We start from the raw sequence: 21,836 nt of genomic DNA on the forward strand, positions 1-21,836 counted from the left end.
CAACAGATGAATAAAATATAATATATATTATAGCACGAAAAAAATATAAACATCTTAAAATGTAGGATGGGATCTGAGTACAAAGGCGCTGACTCCATTGCGATTACTTATCCTTAAGACAGGGTGCTACCATTTCGACTAACCGTCACAAGCACTAAACGTAATAACATCTAAAATGGAAATCCGTCAGAGCCACTAACCGTCATAACATCGACAAAAAATTTATAAGTTTATATAATAGTAATAAGTACATAATAGTTTAGAAACAAATTTCGGCAATATATTTGCATATCAAGGGGGTGGGGGCAAAGCATAGCACATGTTAAATACGTAACCTAACCTTGTTACTCCCCCCCCGTAAACCCCAAAAAACTAAAGTTTTTAAATCTTAGATGTTTTGACGGTTAGTGGTTCTGACGGATTTTTTTGTCGATGTTATGACGGATTTTGTCGATGTCCTGACGTTAGTGGTCCTGACGGTTAGATGTTATGACGCCTTCTCCTTAAGACAACACGGGAAAACATAGGCAATGACAAAAAATGATGGAATTCAAGCTGCCACATATCAAATTTTTATTTTTTGTTGCTCTGTCTTTTTATTTAGCTTTGTAGACTTTTACCCATTTATTTTATTCTTTTTGCCCCGAGGAAGGCTCAGCTGAAGTCTCGGCAGGAATTTTTCCTTTTTCTTCATCTTTTTGTAATCCACTATCTGTTAGTTGCATTGTTTTTCTCGTTTTCCAACGTTTTGTCATGCTTAGCCAGTATGACTTCAGAACTTATTTACTTGTCTCCGAGGTATACCAATAGGGCTCTGACTGAAAAAATAAAATGAATAAAGGTGTAACCTCCCTGCTGGAGATGTACAGATTACTTGTTTTTATTCAGTTTCCTATATTTTTTCTCTTTTTTGGCAAGGGACGCTTAACAGCATTTCCATAGAAGAGGGGCTAAAAAAAATACACGCGAATCCTGGGAGATCTTACATGCCAATTCGAATTGTATAGAATATGATGAATAAAATTTAAAAAGACTGAGATTATTAGAAAATGCTAGTTATTTTCTTCATGTAGCTAGGTCATATCTACCCACAATGAGTTAAACAAAATACAGGAATATTTTTATAGGCCAGAGTTTACATGTAGTTCCTAGGTGAAGCTTACTTTGGCACATAAATAAAGCGTCAGAGACCGACAACCATCATTTTATGCTTGGTTCCCAATGACATGTCCCACATGCAACGACTTGCTTTCAAAACCTTGTTGAGTATTGAGCTTCAGGACATTTGGATAAGTTCAAATGCCTATATATTACAATTTGAGAACTTTTCCTCCCTTTTATACGGTTAATCGCTGAGAGGTCCTGCTCTGTATCTCCAAGAAATAGTTAGACTAAAGACAGTTCAAGGAGGGCGGCTAAGAATAGTCTTTAACGAAGGAAACGTCCCTTACATCTCCCTTCTTCACAGAGCTAACCTTGTTGCCCTTGCGGAAGGAAGGCAAAAACTTGGCCGCAATGTGCTAATAGCGACTTAAGAGTCCTGAATAAATTCCATTTTCCCTTCTTAAACCTTATATTCTTTGTACTGCCCTAAAACAAATCTTGGTTTTACCTCAGCAAAATTATCCATGGGAAAATATATAAGAAGCATGTTGTTGACACATATGACTTCTGCAAGTCTCAAAGACTCTTTAAGTGGAAACTAAGAGCTTGAATAGCTAAATCTGATGCTTCTATAGAAATTATTTTATTTTTCTGACTACCTTCTTCTTTTCTTCCACGAGTCTAATCACAAAAACATCAAGAGCAAACAGTTTACTATTGACTTTATTTTATCCGACAAATCTAACCCATTATTTTTAAGGGCTTCTAAACAAGTTCTCTTAAGTTCAATGTAAAGATTACCAAAGGATAGAAAAGAAGAAAAGATGATGCTGTTAATACTAAACGTTGTTGGCTGAAGAAATTTTTGAACATCGTAGCAAAAAGAGCACTACTTTTTCAGTGTCCAAAATATTCTAAAATCCCAAACTAAAAATGGAAAAAAATTCACGGGTCCAAGGACTCCGTTAGGTTCAAAATTCATGGATTTCATTATGTTTATGGTTTTCCTTAGTTCAAAATGAAAAAAAAACATTAGCAGGAAATGAATCTGCAAAAAAATGTATTGCAATACCATGACACCAAGGAATTTTTACAAGCAATTCTGTTTCCACATTGATAGCATATTTTCATCATATAATAGATTTTTATAAATGTAATAAATACTAGTTGGAATAAATGAATGTACTAAATAACCCTGCTTTAAACCTAATTTGATAAACTGAAGATATAAACCTATTTGAAGATATTTACAGGTAAATATACGAAGATATTTACAAAAAACTAAAATTAATTTAACAATTTTGCGTAGAAGGAAATTTACCAAAAATTAAAATTATCAACGTAAATGAAATATCAACGTAAAAGCTTAGACAAAATCTATAAACTAAAAAGAAATACTGTCAAAATAGCCAAACCTATATACCTAATCTATTTTGAACAGAGCTCTTTTGCTTCAGCATACTGCTTCAACTTCACAAAAGTCTTCAGAAGAACACAGTTCTTGGCCTTTAACTTGTATGTATCTAAAAAAAATCTTTACAATTCTATCCTTTTAGTATTACGGCGCCAACCAATCAGAAAATAGAAAACGAAAGAAATATTTTCACAAACTAACATACATTGGGCACGGGTTTTCGGGTTTTCGAGCAAAACTCTTTGTATAGTACAATCTATCCTTAGTTTCCTATAGTTTTTATATAAATAACTTTTCAATATGAATTTAGCAGCCTCTACCCCGAGCAAAAGTACCAACGTATGCAAGGCCGTATCCAGGGGGGGGGGGTACCCATTTTGAACCGCCCCCCCCCGAAATGTTTGTTTGACTCGTAAAAACGTAACAAAAATGGACATAAATAAATTTTGCATGCGTTTTTGAGGTTTTTTTGTTTAGCCCCCCCCCCCTAAAAAAATAATTAGTAACCCACCCCCCCCCCAAACACAAATCCTGGATGCACTTCTGAACGTATGTACTCAAGTTCATAGAAGCTCATTTTAGAATTTCGAATGAGCTTATCTTTCTTTGGTATTGTTTTCATTAACGACAAACTCTGTCAAATCACTAGTATTGTTAGCTTAGTAAACCACTTACAAAGAAATGAATGAAAGGAAAATGAAAGATAAGAATAGACAACGAAACGGGGAGAATTTTCATTCAAAAGTGACAACTGTTAGGTTCGCCACCACTCAAAGAAAAAAAAAATGATTCACCACAGAACAAAGCTGCTTGAGCTTCCCAAACTTTGAAAGCACAACTCTATCCAATGAGGTGTCACAAGGTGACATCCTCTGCACACTGACGCACAATACTAAAAACAAGTACCAAGAATAACTTTAATCAAAGATTTGAAACAACAATAAATTTTTCACTAGTCAGGTGTCTTAAGAAATCACAATTAATAGACCAAAGATGGTCAATATCAGCTTTGTGTGCTAGGTAAATTGGAGGAAGGCACTGGATTGGTCTTCGTGATTTTCATGGCTTTTTCCATTTTAGTTTTGATTAAGATGTTGTGACCAGGACAGTCGAAGGTATTGAGAGAGCAGTAATCGTGACAGCATTTCTTGCATCGGCTGTAAGCACACTTTGTGCCCTAGAAATAAAGACTTTTCCAAATACCTTTCTCTTAACAGTTATGAATTTAAAATACTGAGAGACTTCCACAGGTAAAGCACAATATTTTAGCACAATTTCAAGCTTCAATTGGCCAAGATTTATCAGCAGCTGCCAAAATACTCCGAAAATTAATAATTTCCTTTTAGGTCAAGCTGTAACCAAGTCTTTGCTTAGTTTATTTAGTTCTGCTTCAACATAAAAGACGGAATTTGTCATCGCAAATTGTAGTTACAATAGTTTATTGACAGCAGAATTACTGAATAAAAACTATTTTTCACAAAAAGTAAAGTTCAAGGCTAAACATGAAACGAAGAAGAATTATTCTGTCATAAGTAGGATACAAGATTCTTTATTACCCAAATTTTTTCTTTTTTGTCTTCTGCTTGATTTCCTGCAACGCAGAATCCACAGAATAACTATGTTCTTGACTTAAATTAAAAAATTCTATCTCTTGACTGAAAGATAATAGAATAATAGAAAGCGGTAGATCCCATGGGACAAGGTCTTCGAAATGTATCTAATATCCTATTTCTACCTGCAATTTCAGATAGTTGAACTCTAATACTCTGTTTGTGTAGAGAACTGTATGCAAAGAACGACCTGTCCCAATAGTGAACAACCCCCTAAAACTGAAAAAAAAAAAAAAAAAAATCTATCTTCCGTGCTACAATCTAAATGTATAAACTGTAATAACTTGAAAATTACGTAAAAAAGATTAGTAGCAAAGAGAAAAGAAACCCTTAATTAGCAACTCGATTTTATGAAAATTAAACCTTCAGATAATAGAAGAATCAGTTCCATTTATTTTAAACTGAATTAAAAAAATATATATATGAAGCTTGTCTTTAAACTTAATTACATTTAAATTATTGGAAATCTCTCGTAAGCCTGGTATTTGAAATTATTAGAAATTATTTAAATTATTGGAAAGCACTTAGAAGCCAAACATTTGAAATTCTGATACATTATAAAGGATTAAAAAAAATTACATTCTTTTTAAACTCTTTAACAGTTTTTAACAATTATACAAATCTGATTATCTTAAATGCCAGATTAAGTTTTATTAAAGTTTAAAATTTTCTTAAAATTAAAGAAAACAATCTAAAACAGATTCAGTTGTTTAGAAAAAGAAACCTTTCAACTTTATTATTTTTCAAAAGTTCTACTTGCCTTACATTTAAACGTATTTAGTAAATATTTATTTTTCAAGCAAACTTCACTTTCCTTGCCCGTTTGTCTTCGCCTTAAAATATTTCAGCGTATCTCGATCATTTTTTGTGAGTAAAAACCCAAGACTGTACAGGGAATGGTGTATGTGAACATTTTATGGGTAAGTGTCTTCTTTTACTCTCGAACAGAATTACTACTGCATGTACATTCACAGTTACCACAACCATTCTCCTTCAACCGGCACCTTCTGGCACCCCTTGTTAATTCATACACCCTTCTTCACATTCTATATATTACACCCATATGCCAAGTTTTTACTAAATCAGATAGATAAGAAATTGATTCATACTTCTTCAGGTTTGCTAAAAGAATCGCTTCAATTCACTCCATGGGCCGGGAATTAAAAAAAAATAAGTGTTTTTCTAGAGAAAGTATATATAAGAAGCACGTGAATATAATCATTAGCTTTCAAATCAACCCTTAAACAGATATCAACAATTTACAAGTATCCCTGTATCTCAGCTAGTGGATATCTCAGGGGATACAGGGATACAGAAAGACAAATAGGAAGATGAATAAAATTTTAAATATATTTATTCATTAACACAGGGCAGTTTAAATTTCAATTTTCCGTTTCCTGAGGAGCATCCTATAGCTGCTGTAGTGTAGAAACTATTTACAAAGGATGTATTGATAGATTTGCAATATTATATATCCGCTAATAATTCACTATTTTAAATTCTAAAATAATAGTATATAAAGGTAAGCATGCTGCATACTGTTTGAAGAGAGAATCACATAAGGATTTTGTAACATGTACGATCGGTTACCAAACTTAGTCCTTGGTTCTTCCGACACTCCCCGTTTCTCCAAACTTTTTTTTTTTTTTTTTTTTTTTTTTTTACAAAAGACTTATATAACCAAAGACTAAGATAAAAATTAAGAAAAATCGGGAACTCGATTTTTAGTGAAAAGACCTCCATCTGGAAATATACAATTTTTGGTGGTAGCGGGCACCCAATTAAAAAAAAAACAACGCGAACAAAAAAAAAGCAAAAAAAAAAACAAGACAAAAACACACGGCAACAAACAGATTAAGAAGGGGTAGCTTTCCCTTAAAGGTATGGCTGTCTTTGGGAATTAGTCAATGGCAGATCCGGGGACGAGCCCCCCCCCCCCTAACGCAGTCTAAAGTAGTATAATTTACTTAATTAACACAAGTTTGCTTTAATTAAACTTCTTTCTAATGCAAGTTTATCGGATCAACCTATTTTGCGCCCCCCCCCCCCAAAAAAAAAATCCTCGATCCGCCCTTGGAATAAATATAGGCTACTGTTAGTAGTTGATTTTTTACTGACAATAATCGTTGTTAAACTTAATTAATAGGTTTAGCCTATTTATTTTCCCGGTTGAACGTGGCAACACTGTCGAAAGTGTGTTGCTGCCTTAATAACGTTTAAACAGCCAAAAGGAAATATTAGAAAATCATATTTATCGGGTAGAATACGCCTAAGATTGGCTCAGGGGTCCCTTTATTCCGATGTCCCTGGCACTCCAAAGTGTAATAAAAAGTTAATAGTAAAATTTACTACCGGTAATGGTGAGCTTAGGGGATCCTTAGATCAATCTCTACAAGAAATCTAGGTGCCATAACTAACTCTGTGACTTCCTATGGCTTTACTGACACGGAGATGCACATACTTATGCGTAAAAACTATCATTTTTTAAGTATTATGTTTTCATTAACAAATTAATATGTGCATGGCTTTTAAACAAAAAAGAAAAATATATATTAAACTCTGTTATGAACGGCATGGAAATATGCAGCGCTCTTCAAAAATGTTGAGCCTTTGGTTAGGGCTAAGAAGACGCTAAAACAATTCTCTAAGAAAAACAGCTAAGAACAATTTGAATAAAGAAACATTTACATTAAGCTCGGATATGAATGGCCAGACAACATGCGTCGTTCTCCAAAAGAGTTTACCATTTGATTACGGCTTAATGGAAAAGAGTTACCATTTGAAAAAATATAAATGTTTTTACTTTTATAACTTTAATAAATCAAATAATATTAACATTTTCATTACTAAATATCAGTATATGTCTATTAAACTAACAATGCACATTCATTTGTATTTTTTCAGTGAAGTGCAAATTATGTTCTGGCCTTGGGAAGGCATAGGGGTTTTGAGCCCAAATCATGTAAATTTCTGCTCGTTTTGAGTTTGACTCGGGTTATTTATTGTAATTTCTGTTCGTTTTGGGTTTCATTTATTCATCGATGTTGATTTGTGGTAGATTCACGCTTGATAGATTATTTGATTTTATTTTTGCTCATTTTTGGTTTAATGGAGTTCTTTACTTTTCTTTGGAAAACTTATTTCGTGGAAAAAATTTTTTTAAATTAATTTCTGTTCGTTTTATATTGACAGTCTTTTCAGGAAAAAAGAAAATAATACTCTAAACCATTTCATTTCTTTTAAGACTTTATAGTTTGGCCTACTATTGGTATGCTGGAGAAAATTTTTCAGCAATTTTTAACAACATACACCCTTTTAGAATCTGGACACAAATAATAGTGTTTAATTTAGTTTCATACCTCCTCTAGTTGACCTGAAATGGAAAACTGGATACTAGTCGCAAAAAAATCTGTTTACTTTCTTTGATAGCTTGGATACACTTAGGCCTACGCTATTTTGATTTGGTTAAATTTTAAGAGCAGAAGTAGCGCCGAAATTTTGAACATAATACCCTCAGTCGTTCTTGGGATTATTAGGAATTAAGATTAACACAGTGCGTTTTGGTTTAATCTTAAGGCAACTTTTAGTTTTTAAACATAATGGGCAAATGGGAGGGTGGGCGTGGGAGGAGGATTAGTTGACCTCCAATCACTTTCGACTATTAAAAAGGGCATCAGCCCTTTCCATTTTCAATCGAATGATTCCTTTTCGAAGTTCTTACGACAACTCCTTCGATACGAAGTGCCCTGGTAAAAAAAAAAAAAAAATAATAATAGTAACACATTGTAGCCACAACGATCTTTAATATAAAAATGTCAAGCCTTCCAATCACTTTCGACTATTAAAAAGGGCACTAGGCCTTTCGATTTCCAATCAAATGAACTCTTTTTAAGTTTCTACGACAGCTCTCTGTATAAAACACCTTATATGCCCCCAGGGCATAAATTACAACCCTTACCCTAAAGGCTGTGAGGGGGGTTGTCATCCTCAAAGACCATGATTTCCAGAACTTTCAACTACGTTAAACAAAATGGCTATCTCATAATTTTTATTGGATGTTTTTGGGGAAATGGTGGGCGTGAGAGGGATGTTAGTTGCTCTCCAATCAATTTCAAATATTAAAAAAGGTACTAGCCCTTTCAATTTCTAATCAAATGATCTCAAATGATTTCCAATCAAAAGCAGGGGGGGGGGTGTCATCCTCAAAGACCTAATTTCCAGAACTTTTTACTACGTTGAACAAAATGACTATCTGACAATTTTGATTGGTTGTGTTTGGGAGAATGGTGGGCGTGAGAGGGGGGTTAGTTACCCTTCAATCACTTTTGACTATAAAAAGGGCACTAGTCCTCTCAATTTCCAATTGAATGAGCCCGTTTTGAAGTTTTTACGACAACCCTAACTATAAAAACCTTATATACCCCCAAGGCATAGCTTACAACTTTTGCTCTGGGGGCTCTGGGGGGTTTGTCATCCTCAAATACATAATTTCCAGAACTCTCAACTAAGTTGAACAAAATGGCTATCTCTAAACTTTGATTGAATATGTTTGGGGAAATGGTAGACGTGAGAGGGGGGTTAATTACTCTCCACTCACTTTCGACTATTAAAAAGGCCACTAGCCCTTTCAATTTCCAATCAAATGAGCCCTTATAAACCTTATATGCCCCCAGGGCATAATTTACAACCCTTCCACTAAGGGCTCTGAGGGGGTTATCATCCTAAAAGACCTAATTTCCAGAACTTTCAAAAACGTTGAACAAAATGGATATCTCAAAATTTTGATTGGATGTGTTTGGGGAAATGGTGAGCATGAGAGGGGGGTTTGTTGACCTTCAATCCCTTTCGACTATTAAAAAGGGCACTAGCCCCTTCAATTTTCAATTGAATGAGACCTTTTTAAAGTTTCTACAACATCGCTTTCTATAAAAACCTTATATGCCCCCAGGACAAAACTTACAACCCTTGCCCTGAGGGCTGTGGAGGGGAGGGGCTGTCATCCGTAAAGACCTAATTTTCGAAACTTTCAACTACGTTGAATTAAATGTCTATCTTAAAAATTTTGATTGGATGTGTTTGGGGAAAAGGTGGGCGTGAGAGGGGGGTTAGTTGCCCTTCAATCACTTTCGACTATTAAAAAGGGCACTAGCCCTTTGAATTTCCAATCGAATGAGCCCTTTTCAAGTTTCTACGACAAAAATTTCAATAAAAACCTTATATACCCCCAGGGCATAACTTATAACCCATCCCCTGAAGACTTTGGGGGGAATGTCCAGCTCAAAGGATAATTTCCAGAACTTTCAACTACGTGGAACAAAATGGCTATATCAAAATTTTGATAGGATGTGTTTGGGGAAATGGTGGGCGTGGAAGGAATGTTAGTTGCCTTCCAATCACATTCGACTATTAAAAAGGGCACTAGCCATTTCAATTTCCACTCGAATGAGACCTTTTTGAAGTTTCTACGACAACGCTTTCTATAAAAACCTTACATGCCCCCAGGGCAAAACTTACAACCCTTGCCCTGAGGGCTGTGGGGGGGGGGAGGATTGTCATCCTCAAAGACCTAATCTGCAGAAATTTCAACTACGTTGAACAAAATTGTTATCTCAAAATTTGATTGGATGTGACTGGGGAAAAGATGGGCTTGAGAGGGGGGTTAGTTGCCCTCCAATCGCTTACGACTATTAAAAAGGGCTCTAGCCCTTTGAATTTCCAATCGAATGAGCGTTTTTTGAAGTTTCTACGACAACAATTTCTATAAAAACCTTATATTCCCCTAGGGAATAACTTACAACTCTTGCCCTGAGGGCTGTGGGGGGAGTGTCCTCCTCAAAAACATATTTTCTAACTGGAAAGCAACCACATTAAACAAAATGGCTATCTGAAAATTTTGATTCGACGTGTTTGGGGAAATGGTGGGCGTGGAAGGGGCGTTAGTGGCCTTCCAATCACTTTCGACTATTAAAAAGGGCACAAGACACTCCAATTTCCAATTGAATGAGCCCTTTTCGAAGTTTCTATGACAAATTCTTCGATAAGAAGTGTCCTGGTCTAAAGGGAAAAAATAATAAATAATATATTATGGCAACATGCTGCTAGCGCTATTACAGCTGCTTTTGGGCCACTCTAGTTTAGCTTGTTTGTATGGAAATCTCAACTATTTTTGATGGTGCATTTTTTTCAAAGAATTGTCCTCCCTAACTTTTCTAAGTGCAATCGAAATAACCTTTACCTATAAAAAAGATTGCTGGAAAAGACTTAATTAATTTTCACCCGACTACAGCGACATATAATTTTGACTTATCTGGTTGTTGCTGCTAAAATCTAGTTTAACTTGTTTCTATGGAGTTTTCAACTGTTTTCGATAGTGCATTCTTTCAAAGAATTGGCCTCCCTAGCTTTACTAAGTGCAATCATAATGACTTTTGCCTGTCAAAACAAATGTTTAAGAAGAGTTAATTCATTTCAACTGACTACAACGCCATTTACGTTTGTCAGTGTGCGTCTTTTTGTATTAATCAAACGGCCACCAGACGACTCCCTGCTTGTGGTGATTAAAAAAAAGCGTAGACGGCGTGGAAAGAGAGGCGGGCGGCGAAACAGACAGACGGCCATACCCGTTCATGTTTCTGAGGAACGTCTTTCTGACCAGAGGACGGCTGTATGTGAACCAAGGACTCTTGTGAAAATAAGATGTTTGCAAAGGTACGAAATTCCTCCCACTCTTTCTCCATCACAGCTGCAGTCGATCTTACTGTGTTTCTCTGATGAACGTCCCCTGCTATTACGTCCTGAACAGTTATCAGCGCAGGCGAAGCTTCCGAATTTCATTCTGTGTAATGCCCGATCCTTAACAAATAAAGTTGACGAGATGGAGATACTACCGAGAGAAGTGACTGTTCTTATTGCCGCAGTCACCGAATGCTGGGATATCACTGATGAAATGGGTAGAATAAAAGGCTACACTAGCTATTTCAACACTCGCCGTGATAGAGGCTTGAGTAGAAAAGGTGGTGGCGTTGGTATCTATATTCGTAATGACATTTCATCTAAGCTGTTAAATATACCAACCGATTCATGTCACGAAGTTGTCTGGGTAGAGTGCAAGCCATCCAAACTATCAAAAAAGTTCTCATGTTTGATAATTGCATCTGTGTATTACCCAGAGAGTGCAAAAAATAGGAAAGAGCTTATCAGCTACTTAAAGACCTACATCGATAAACTTCGTCGTGCCCATGCCTATCCTGGCTTCATAATAGCTGGCGATTTTAACCAGACGAACAGACAATGGGTATCTAGTGTCCTTGATCTGAAGCAGGTAGTTACCATTGCTACGCACCAGAGTGGCAGTACTCTAGACCTAATTTTTACAAACATGAGTGACAATTATTACTCCCCTCGGTCGTTAGGTCCTCTCCAGAGTTCAGATCATTATGTAATTCTCTGGCAATTCAAAAATAACCAACCGAAGCCGAAGAGAACCAAAGTGACTATTCGTCCGCTTAACTCTCAATCAATCTGCGATTTCGGTCTGGGGATCGGCACTTACTGCTTCGACGACCTGTGTTCTATAGTAAACCTGAATAGCAAAGTACAGCAGTTTAACTCTCTTCTGTTAGAGATGTTTCACAAGTTTTTTCCCACTAAAGTTGTAGTGGTAAGTGAGTCCGATAAACCATGGATCACAAGCGATCTCAAACAAATGATCAAGATGAGGTGCAAGCTGCACAGTTCTGGACAAATCGCCGCGGCGGCAAAACTTAGAAATCGAGTCGTGGCAGTCAATCGTTTCAAGCGAAGAAATTATGTTCGGGAAAAGGTAGTACCCCTTCTCCAAAGTAGCAGTCGGAAGTGGCATTCTACAGTGAAACAAATGACTGGCAAGTCAGTTAACAGTGAGCTAAAAATACCCAATCCTGACGGATCTCAAATGAGCGCTTCAGACGTAAACGAGTTCTTTGCTGGCATTTGTACCACCTACCCCTCAATTACAGACGCCGAACTGGTTGATCTCTTAGTCCATTGTGAAACTGACGAAATAAAAAAGTTTACCCAGTTTGCTGTTTGTAAAGAACTTAAAAAACTAAAACCGAATTGCTCTTCCTACCCTGGTGAGTTGCCGGTCAAACTTATTCGCGAATATGCCTTGTTTTTAGCCAAACCATTGGCATCGATCATCAATCAGTGCTTCAGTGAACAATTCTTTCCCGATGCTTGGAAGCGAGCCTATGTTCGCGTAATACCCAAAGTTAAAGGACCTAAGACATGTGATCAGTTAAGACCTATTTCGATCACACCGAACTTTGCTAAAGTTGCAGAATCTTTCATATATCGTGAACTTCTCACGGATATTTCACCGTCTGTTGACCCTTCCAGTATGGTTGTTGGAAGGGATGCAGCACGTCTGTTCATTTAGTACGGCTTTATCACCTAGTAGTTGAGTGGTTGGAGTTTGGAAGCTCGTTTGTAGATTTACTTCTTGTAGACTACCGAAAGGCATTGGATTTGATTAAGCACCCTCTTGCCGCCCAGGATCTCAAGTTAATGGGTGCCCGTAAGAACATCCTCCAATTAGTAGTTGATTTCTTACGTCACAGGTATCAAAAAGTGTACGCCCTTTTTCACGGTGATATTGAATCGGAAAGGGTGGAAATTACATGTGGGGCCCTCAAGGTATCATATCAGCACCTCTTCTTTTCCTGGCTGTTATCAACTATGTGCTTTCTGACTTTGACGATCGTTTTAAATTCGTCGATGATTTGTCTGTGCTTCTTAAATACCACGTAAATAATTCGCAAGCTGTAGCCCAGTTCGACCCAAATTTTTTCGATCAGTTTAAATCACAGTGTACTGCGAACAGTCTTCAAATTAAGGAGAATAAATCAAAGGTTTTGAGGTTCAACCCACTTAAACGCGATTTTACCTACCCCGCGACTTTGTTCCCTTCTGCTTCGTGTGCGACTATCTTGGGCGTCACCTTTAGTGTGGACTGTTCGTTCTCTATTCATGTACAAGAGCTGGTTAAGAAGGGACATTATGCTATGCGGACACTGGTGGCGTTGCGCCGCCTAGGTTTTCCAGTGTATCAGCTGAAAACAGCGTACCTCACTTTTATTCGACCCATCCTTGAATATGCGTGTCCCGTCTGGGGCCCACAAATTCATCACATAGATTACTTAAGTGATGATTTGGAGGGGATCCAGAAACGAGCTGTAAAGATCATTCTTTGCGACAAATATGTAGATTACAGCTCCGCTCTGAAGTAACTTGAAATACCAAGCCTTCGCGATCGCCGTTTTCAGCTGATGATTCATTTTGGCCAGTTTTTATTGTCTAGTCCTGTACATAGGACAATATTACCACCTAAAATGCCTCTCCGCACAAATACCAGAAGCAAAAGCAAACTTATGCCCGTCTCGTGCCGCACAAACAGACTTAGTAACTCCTTTGTTCCTTTTTTTTACAAGTGCTTTTAATAAAATGTAGAGAAGTGTTTTAATGTAAAAAAGTTTTCATGTAAAAAACAGCGCCTTCTAGTGCATTTTTTTAATGTGTCTATGACAGCTGTTTTCATTAAAATGATTCTGATTATATGCCCCCAGGACATAACTTAAAACCCTTGCCCCGAGGGCTGTGGGGGGAGTGTCCTCCTCGAAAACATAATTTCTGTCTGGAAATCAACTACGCTGAACAAAATGGATATCTCAAAATTTTGATTGGATCTGTTTGGGGAAATGATGGGCGTGGAAGGGGTGTTAGCTGCCTTCCAATCACTTTCGACTATTAAAAAGGGACTAGCCATTCCAATTTTCAATCGAATGAGCCCTTTTCGAAGTTTCTACGAAAACTCCTTCTATAAGAAGGGCCTTGGTATGGAAAATGAATAACACATTGTGCCAAAATCGTTCTTTACTTAGGCAGCGCGATTGCGCTGCCTATGATTACAGTTTAACAGTTTAAATAAAGCTTAAAACAGCTAGAAACAGCTTAAACAAAGAATCATATACGTAAAGCTCAGGTAAAAATGGCATGCAAATAGTTCTACAAACAAGTTTACCATTTGATTACGGCAACTCGCACACTTTCCAATTGGCTTCCTATCAGGTTTGAAAACAAAATTTGGGTTTTTCAACAGTTTCTTAGCCTTTTTCTTCGACAAAACAGTTTCTCCATCTTCACCAATTTGTCTTTCAGGTTCCAACCGTTTTCTTCCTTCTTTGATGGAATTTGATTCTTCCTCACTTTTTTCTGTACTAACCTATAGAAAGAAGTGAGTTCAAATCATAGTGGAATAAAACCGTATTCGAAGTTAATAAAATACTGACCACGCATATAATGTTCAATGTATTCAAATCTCAAGCAACAATTTTTATGGAATTCAGCTATAAAAAGCCTAACTTGCGGTGAAAAAGAAGAAATCAACTTAAAAACCAAAACTAGAGAGCCTTAAATTCATCACAGTAAAAAGTCCAGCTAAAAACTTCTTTTTTTTGTATAATGGAAAGGCCATGTGGTCCCTATCACTACTTACATAAAAGGATGAACTTCACCTTCTCCGCAAGATTTAGTTGAAGGACCACAACCAAAAGGCAAGCATCATGCTTTCCTTTCTTCTTCTTGTCTTTAATTTCTTCTATGGATGTTTTTAAGGTAGAAAAGGTTAAAAAGTTTCAGTGTTAAACTGGATCAAGCCTTTTGTCGAGATTTTATAAGCACTAAATCAGAGCACACAATCGGTGTTTTTCGATGTGTTTATAAACTACGTTCTGACTTACACCGTGGGTCAGTAATTGCTGAAGGGCTTAAAAACAAATGATTTCCTTTTTTTTATTAAAAGTGAACCAAATCCACCAAATCTAAAAAGATTTTACACGAAAGTTATTATAAAAGCCATACCCAACTGAACCTCTAAATGTTTACTTTTTTCGTCTACCGACTCTCCTCCACTACCTTGCACGCGGGTATACATTAAGCTTTAAAATCACAAGCAATTCTAACTGCTAGCAATGCATTTAAAACTAAGTTCTAATTTACGCGTTGGGCTAGCTGAAGGGCTTAAAAATTGCAATTTTTTAACAATAGTGAACCAAACCCACCAAATCTAATCAGATTTTACCCGAAATTTATCATAAATTCCACGGCTAATTGATCTTAAAAGTGATCACTCATTTAAAACAGTCAGTACCGCATATATTGTTTATTACTTGAACCATGGGTCCATGTCTTAAAAGTTATCATTCTGGTCTTAGTTTACTTGCAGTATGTAACCTCCATTTAAATGTATACGTGTTTGAAGTGTTGTAATGGACGTTTTTAAGGTAGAAAAGGTTAGAAAGCTTTAGTCTTAAACTGGCCTTTTGTCGAAATTTATAAGCACTAAATCAGAGCACATAATCGGTGTTTCCCGATGTGTTTATAAACTAAGTTCTGACTTAAACAGTGGGTCAGTAATTGCTGAAGGGCTAAAAACAAATGATTTCCTTTTTTATCAAAAGTGAACCAAATCCACCAAATCTAAAACGATTTTACACGAAAGTTATTATAAAGCCACAGCCAACTGAACTTCTAAGTGTTTACTTTTTTCGTCTACCTACTCCCCCCCCCCCTACCTTGCACGCGGGTATGCATTAAGCTTTAAAATCACAAGCAATGCTAACTGCTAGCAATGCATTTAAAACTAAGTTCTAATTTAGGCATTGGGCTAGCTGAAGGGCTTAAAAATTATAATTTTTTAGCAATAGTCAAGGAAACCCACCAAATCTAACCAGCTTTTTCCCAAAATTTATCATAACTTCCACGGTTAATTGATCTTAAAAGTGATCACTCATTTTGCTCATTTAAAACTGCCAGTACCGCATTTTTTTATTACTTGAACCATGGGTCCATGTCTTAAAAGACATGGACCCTCCATTTAAATATCTATGTGTTGCTTTCAATCCCAAGAAAATCCTATAAATAAAAACAAATATATTATAAAAACAGCCATGCGGAAGTTTTCATCCCTTCATGTTGGAGACGCGAAGGAATCAAGTTATAGTTTCGGCAGCATTGATACCCCTCCCGCTTTTCGTAATAATATTCACACTGGCGGATTTTTACTGGCGGATAAAATTTCTCCAGAATTTGTGATACGATATCCAGGATCACAACGATTAGAGAAATTACCACAGTGCCATATTAAACGACTCCCCCCTATATGGAGATATTTGTGATTCATATTCACACTAACAATAAAAAAGCATTGGAAATTTATAAAGAAATATACCATGCATCATTTGTCATACGCATTTAAGTAAGAACAAATAAAAGCGACAGATGAAATGCTTCTAATTACTGAATAAAAGTTACTGATGAAATAAAAGCCGCACATGATCATAAAGGAAAAGTGAAGTTTGCTACAAATCTACCATTTAAGATAGCATGAGAATAATACATATCATTTAAAATTTAGCTTTAAATTCAAAATGAAAAAATTGAATACAAAAGACGCCTGACATTATTAAAGATACCAATAAGAGAGAAGGATGATTAAACAAATTATTTTAGAGTCCCTTCTGAACAAGCGATAGTTTCATCAGCTTTGATTTAACTAACTCGTAAATTAGCAACAAAGAAGCTGTGAATAGTTAAACAAAAAAATATGAAACAAGTCTAATATTAAATACTTCGGAAAAAGTAAACAGTTGGCGTATAACATGGAACTAAGAATATTTAAAGAAAAATCTTTAAAAAAATCGAGGACTCGTGAAGGCAATGTCGAAGCCTCTTCTTCTGCGTAACTGCCTGTGGTAAACGATAAATCTAAAAATTTTCGCTTAGCACAATAATAACCAGCTAAAAGACTAAAAATGTTCTCTTTTCAATACCAGCTGATCGGTCACCCCCACCCTTGGGGCACTTATAAATACCCTTCCCCAAATAATTGAAGTATCATAGTTGTACCTTAAAATGACCAGCAAATAAACACAACCGTCTTATTGTTTAATTATTAGTTAAATTAAAGTCGATGGGAGTACTGCTAGCCCAGAAGGGATGAAGTTTAAAAAAAGGATAGATAGTCTGCAGTGCCATTGATCGGACATAGGGCGTCGACAATTACCTGGTCTTTTTTACAGACAGATAGCAAGCCTGTCACTAATCCTCGCAGTAGCTAGGATATAACCCAGGGTCCTATATTGCCAATAAGGGGTCAATCCACTGGGGTACCACAAGGATATCTACGGTTATCGACATTGATAACTTGAGATCATTTACATAGTTTCCTTCTCTATTCTTGGTTTCTTTTATTTGATATGGGACACTCTATTATTTATTTTGCTTACAGCAACTGGGCATTATAGGGCATTATCTCTTTGAACAATTTTTTTTTGCTTAGGTTGTGTCTGTACTCACGCTTTAAATTTTTTGCCTTTTTTGCTAGTTTTAGCTTTTATATCATTGTGCCTAAAATTAAGAAGTAGTTAATAATAATAAATTTGATGTTTTTCTTTAATACAGGTATTACTAAAAATGGTATTACTAAAAAACAGACCCATGTTTGGTGTTTCAAATTTAGGAGTCAAACCAGGGAAAATAAAAAAAAGTTAAGAGTCAATAATACAAAAAGTCTAAGCACCAGGATTGCCATGGTAATTTATCAAATCTAGAGCATTGATTTAATCGGTAGTCACCCCCCCCCCCCTAGAAAATTCATTCCGGATAATCCCCCCTTCAATGGAAAATTCCCTCACAGGCAAAATTGAGCAGCCATAAAGAAAGTACAAAATAGTTACCTCAAAATATCGATTATATCGATAATCGATATATCGACCTAAGGGTTTTATCGACCTAATATATCGACCTAAGGGATATATCGACCTAATTATATCGATATATCGACCTAAGGGGTAACAAGAGGACCAGATATCAAAAACAGTTTTAGGACACGGGCTGGTTGGTCTCCATCAATTTCGACTTATACAAAAAGAACCATAACTCTCATTCTCCGCATTCATCCGAACTCGCAATCTCCGAAGTTTCTACAACCAAATTGGGATGAGGAAGGGGCAGCCCCTCCTATACGGTTTAGATTCTGCTCATTTTGGGGTTTAATATTACGCTTTACTTTCATAATAACAGTGTAGACCAGAAATAATCTCGGAATTCAAGAGGAATTATATATCAATTTCTGATATTTCCTTTTCATATCCAGCAAGGACAAAGTGTGTTTTGATTGTGTTTGGTATCCCTCTCAATATTCCCTTTTAAGTTTCACCTTAATAATCTAAGCTATTTTGAAGAGCCAGGATCAAACATGCCCTCTTTTCTTAATAAAAAATCGTATATGTTAACAAGGAGCAACTTGAATAGCTTACAACCCTTGCACCGAGGGCTGTAGGAGGGGAGGGGGACTCTGGTTGCCCATCAATAACTTTCGACTCTTATAAAGGGCACTAAAACTTTTAATGTACAGTCAAATGAGCCCCTCACAAGTTTATACGACCACCCCTTCCAAATGAGATGCCTCTGGGAATAAATAAATAAATAAATTATAATACATTGAAGCCTTATGGCTGTTTACTATAGGAAACATTATAGCATCGCCTTTGACTTTTATAGGTGAGTAGAACTTTCAATTTCCCTTCTAGTGAAAATCCGAAATTATCCAGGGAGATTTCTCCGGGGTGGAGTATTTTCCACCTGGGGAGGGAACTTTCCGTGGCATTTTTCAGCGGGAGATAGAATTTCCGGGGGGGGGGACGCCTAGCACCGCTTAATCTACTGAGTGTTTCTTGTTCCACATACGGTTTTAAAAAAGAACCTGGAATAACCAGATTTCAACAGTACAGAAACTACCTACACAATAGATAATTATCCGTAACTCCCAGTCGATCTATAACCATTAGCAATGATCACAATCGCATAAAGTTATACAACGGGTGCCTGAAGCGGAGCAAGTATTTTTCATTATATACCAGCCTTTGGGTTTGATTAAAATAATGACGAATTTTAGACAATGCTTTACCATGTTTTATCTCACAGCTGGGGTATCGAGTAGGAGCTTTCAGGAGAAGTTATTTTTCTTTGGGGATGGGCTCCTAGTTTTATACTGTGAGGAGGTGAGGCAAAAATATTTAAATGTTTTTTTTTCTTGTTATGCCTGCCCTCAGAAAGGTTTTGCTGCTAGTTTGATGAGAAAAGGTAATTCATCCATTAGAGCTCAGCAACTTTAAATAAGGCAACATTTTATCCCAAAAATAAAGTTACTGAGACTTTATTTTATTCAAGCATAAACAAAATACTTAACCTCTTCACCAGAGGGTGGTTTAACTGGTGGTCGAACATATGGCTGACAAATCCAAGGCGGAAACTTCAGTGTCGACCCTGAGAAAAAGAAATAAAAAGATGCTAGAATTCAAACAAACTTTTAAAAAGTCAAAATAAATATGTTAAAATATGTCATTATAAAAGCGATGTGGGCTACTTGAAACATTAGGCAATAACAGAAAAACCTAATTTTTTGTAAATGTACATAATCACTTTTTCATATTAAGCTGTTCACGCACGTACATGGGAATTATTCGTGAAAGGGAAAACGTCATAAACTAAATAAAGAAAAGTAGACGAACATACGGGAGATACACGAACAACTGTAAAATCGACACCTGAGGGGTTGGAGCATAGGCTTCAATGCCCTTTCCGTTTAGATTGTAGATTTTTTAGGCGGAATTTTTTCAATCTTTTCGTCCTGAAAATTTTTTAATCCGAATTCCAAATTTAATTTAAACTCATATTTCTTGAATAAAATATTACCATTTTATGTTATTCGGCCAAAAAAAAAAAAAAAAAAAAAAAAACACAAAAACCCTGTTATATTTTCACTTAAGCTTTGGGGTGGGAAAATGGGGCTTAAGATTTCAGATCTGAGTGAAAATCAGATGATAAGTTTTCTGGAGGATATACAAGTACTTGGTATTTGCTATCATTTTATGTCACACTTTCCAAAGGAACTCTGCTGGAAAGTACACATACAATTTTGAAGCAGTGATGGACATGGGCGTATCCAGGATTTATGTTGGGAGGGGGAGTTGCTTGGTTTACGAAAAATAAAACTTACAAAACACATAGAAAATTCATTTATATAAATTTTGTTCCTTTTTTAGGAGCCGGACTAAATTTTGGCGGGGGGGGGGGATTCAAACCCGGTTCAGATCTCATACGCAATTCCGTCATATACCCTGGTTAGAATCAACCAAGAGATACAAAAAACGAATCAAGTATTTTTCTTTTTCCTGTAAAAGAGGTGTTTGATTTATAGAAACTACTGAAGTTTGCAAAATACATAATATTAAAATACGTATCCCAAAGAGAGCTACCTCAGATCTGATACGCAATTACATCACATATACTTATCAGAATCAACCGAGGCATACAAAAAAACAAAAACAAAAAAAAAACAGAAAAAAAACATATCAAACCAATAGAAGATAACGCAGCTGCTGTGACAACTAGTAATTATTTTTTAGGAAAAATCAATTCTATTTCCAATTCGTCATCCTATCACTATTTCTGAATTTATTCCAAATAAGTCACAGTCATTTACCGAGGGAACTTATACACAAGGGTTGAAGCGATGCAAGTGTTGTTTGAAATAATAATTTGTTTCAATCAAAAACTAAAAGTTTGATTGGTAGGTTTCAGAGGGATCGGAATGAATATAAAACAAAATATTCTTCATCAATTAGAGATTCAGTATAGAGGTTTATAATGTCTGTATTTACGATTCACCAAGTTCTTTCGGTAAATATTCGGCAGTTTATATTATTGACTTACGAATAAAGTAAACATACTACTTAATGCCTTTTTATGCTCTCCAAATATAGCAATAATCTTTGTCTGAAATGAATTTCACCCCCACCCCTATATATACCAATTCAGGGTATATATTTGCACATTAGAGGGGTGGGGGTAAAGTTTATTTCTAATGCAAATGAGAGGTAATTTTAAACTTTACCCACACCCCCCTAATGTACAAATATATACCCTGAATTGGTATATATATAGGGGTGGGGGTAAAATGCATTTCCAACAAAAATGATTGTTATATTCGTAAAGAGCATAAAAAAAGGCATCGAGTAGTATGTTCACTTTATTCGTAGGTCAATAATATGAACTGCCGAAAATTTTCCGTTCTTTCATCCATACTGGAGTGTCAACGGCTGAATCATGAGAAAGAAGGGGATGACTCATGCTTTCCTTGAGGGCAAATCCTCTCGCTAATTTTGAAAATAATGGATACAAAATGTCCGGGAGCTGATTCAACGGTAATAGCTTCCGGTGAAACATCCCCGCTCTGAAATCAATATCTGATGTTATAATTTGTATTTTACGAAATTTGCCAGGATTTAAAATTGGCCATCGTTGTCTTCCTAGTAGCCTACGATTTACCTTGATTTTGAATTTTTGTGATAATGGCTTTTCATTTTTGGATTTATATTATTGGTTTTCATTGTTAGGACTTAGGTGGTCAGACAATATTCGATTTTGACGAATTTATTTTCGAGCGAAAATTAAAATTGTTTTCTACATTAAAAGCCAGAATCAGTAATCAGAGCTTTGAGCGGCTACTATTGAGAAAAGTTGGATGATTACGAACAGCAGTGTTCACTTGATTCTGCTCTGCCAATCTAGACACAGCTGTGTTGATGGGCTTAAATGTTTGGAAG

The 21,836-nt window shown here is 36.1% G+C and overlaps 1 protein-coding gene across 4 annotated transcripts in view; it reads right to left on the reverse strand.

Moving 5' to 3' along the window:
* Window positions 1–3,402: 3,402 nt before the first annotated feature.
* The window catches only part of Dus1 (Dihydrouridine synthase 1), a 144,762-nt gene continuing 126,328 nt past the window's right edge, over window positions 3,403–21,836 (reverse strand). For all 4 annotated transcript variants that reach the window (XM_089094250.1, XM_089094221.1, XM_089094232.1 and 1 more), the window contains exons 7-9: window positions 19,418–19,494; window positions 14,189–14,389; window positions 3,403–3,695 (exon numbers count right to left, since the gene is read on the reverse strand). In XM_089094250.1, coding sequence (XP_088950376.1) covers window positions 3,522–3,695; window positions 14,189–14,389; window positions 19,418–19,494 — 452 coding nt within the window. In that variant the 3' untranslated portion in view covers window positions 3,403–3,521. The remainder of the gene's footprint in view (window positions 3,696–14,188; window positions 14,390–19,417; window positions 19,495–21,836) is intronic.

This window comes from Artemia sp. Qi Xiang Cuo, chromosome 1 (genome assembly GCF_049724085.1).
Source record: "Artemia sp. Qi Xiang Cuo chromosome 1, ASM4972408v1, whole genome shotgun sequence".
Lineage (NCBI taxonomy): Eukaryota > Metazoa > Arthropoda > Branchiopoda > Anostraca > Artemiidae > Artemia > Artemia sp. Qi Xiang Cuo.